General features: G+C 60.4%; 1 protein-coding gene across 1 annotated transcript in view; it reads right to left on the bottom strand.

Annotated features, from left to right (window-relative positions):
• Positions 1-1934, bottom strand: part of PCBP4 (poly(rC) binding protein 4) — a 4182-nt gene that overhangs the window by 438 nt on the left and 1810 nt on the right. The window contains 5 exon segments of the mRNA XM_009082210.1: positions 6-229; positions 572-741; positions 1170-1222; positions 1479-1554; positions 1748-1838. Of these exon segments, the coding sequence (XP_009080458.1) occupies positions 6-229; positions 572-741; positions 1170-1222; positions 1479-1554; positions 1748-1838 (614 nt within the window).

Raw genomic sequence — 1934 nt, 5'->3', positions numbered from 1 at the left:
GGGACCTGCCACGGAGGATGGGGACAGCGCGAGGAAGGACACTGGCTTCAGGCCGATGAAGTTGGAGAGGGAGATGGCATAGGGGGTGCCCAGCAAGGCCGGGGGGGCCGGGGCGACGGCAGGCAGTGCTGCACCAGAGCCCGGGGTGAGGGGCTGGGAGAAGCCCATTCCGAGGTCCATGGAGCCAGGGCCCGGCGGCACCTGGGAGGTAGATTTAGCTGTCTCTAAGCTGGGGAAGCAAGCAAGAAGAATGGGATGGTGAGGACCAAAGTGACAGAGTGGGTGCCCTGCTCCAGCCTGCCCATCTTCGAGTGCAGGAACTGCATGTTTTAACACTGGTATCCATGACACATCCTGGGCATTCCACTTAGGAGAGTTAAAAAGCTGGGACTAAAACCTGGTGGGTCTGGAGTCCTGCACTTGCCATCTCAGGACCTCAAAGCACCACCCAGCTCATCCTTCCTGAGGATGCTGGGGTGGGACTGTCCCCCAAAAGCTGCCTTGGGGGTGCTAAGGAAGTGTCACCCCTCACTAGCATCCAGCGTGTGTCCCCACCCAGGCTGGCACCTACCAGGCAGTGATGAGGTACTGAGCCAGGGTGATGCTGACAGGGGTGCCCGTGATGGTCACGTGCCGCTCACTGGAGCCCTCAGTCTGGTTCCCAATCTTGATGTGGGCACCTGACATCTGCCTGATCTCGCTGATCTTGCTGCCATGCCGGCCAATGATGCAGCCGATGAGCTGAAGGGGCAGGGACCAGGATGAGCTGGGAGCAGCTGGAGCAGTCATGCCATGCAGGTAGCTCCCAGTGGCTCACACAGACACCGCTGTGCCTGGGAGGGTTGGGAAAACTAAGGAAGGCACCAAGGAGGCAGGACTTTCGTTGGGCAGACCCTGCATTTTTGGTCTCACTCAAGCGCCTCTTGCTGATATTGCTGGGCTGCCACAGGCCAAGGCCTTCCCTTGGCATTGGCCAAGAACTTTCACCACTCCTGTGCCTCAGTTTTCCTTTTTTCTGCCCCAAAAGCCCTTCTCCTGCTCCTGAGATCTGGCAGAGCCTTCTCTGTGCGGGGCAGTGGGTGCTGGCCCCTGCAAAGTGCCTGTGGGGTGGGACACATGGGTGGGGACAAGTTTTGGTCCCCATTGCCATCCCTGGGGCTGATACATACGTCGTTGGGCACCAGGAACTCCTGGGAGCTGCTCTGGGAGCTGGGATCCAGGCCTGGAGAGAGACATAGGCACCAGTCATAATTTGGTGTTGGTGCTTTCCCACTGCAGGGGTGGGGAGCACTGGTGAGTGCAGGGATCCCAGGAAATCAACTACAGGTTTGTGCTGGGGGTCAGGTAGCCATGATGGGGAGGCTGGGACTGCAGAGGGTACAGGGTGTGGGGACCCCCTCATCAGGCCCAGGTGTCTGGGTGGGTCGGGACAGGTACCCCACATCCCCAGTCTTGGTGGGGGCATGGGAGATGCTCACCTGACATCATGGCAGGTGCATGGCCCAGGGAGGCGAAGGGGAGCGTGTGCCCTGACAGCTGCTGCAGCTTTGTCACCTGCCCAGGCAGTGGGAGGAGGACAAGGAAGGAGGCATTAGGGGTGATGGCAGAGGGTCCCCTGAAGTCCCACCAGGGTCTGACACTGGTATCCAGTGCACCCCAGGATAGGCATCCCCAGCAGCAGTCATCCCAGTGAGCATGGACCCAGTGCCTGCAGAAGCAGGGGTGGCTGCCACAGAGACAGACTCACCTCTGCAGGAGAGACCCCACTGTACTGGCCCTGCATGGAGAAGCCCTGGGGGGAGAAAAAGTGACATCAGTGTGGGACCAGGTGGGGACCACTGCCTCAGACCACCACCCCCTGGGGCAGAGAAGCCACCCTGAGTCCACCAGAGTTGCCCCTTGACAGAACAGGCTGCCCCTGTGGCCACCTCATG

Source organism: Acanthisitta chloris, unplaced genomic scaffold (genome assembly GCF_000695815.1).
Source record: "Acanthisitta chloris isolate BGI_N310 unplaced genomic scaffold, ASM69581v1 scaffold33029, whole genome shotgun sequence".
NCBI classification, from domain to species: Eukaryota; Metazoa; Chordata; class Aves; order Passeriformes; family Acanthisittidae; genus Acanthisitta; species Acanthisitta chloris.
This window is presented reverse-complemented; position numbering and strand designations above follow the sequence as displayed.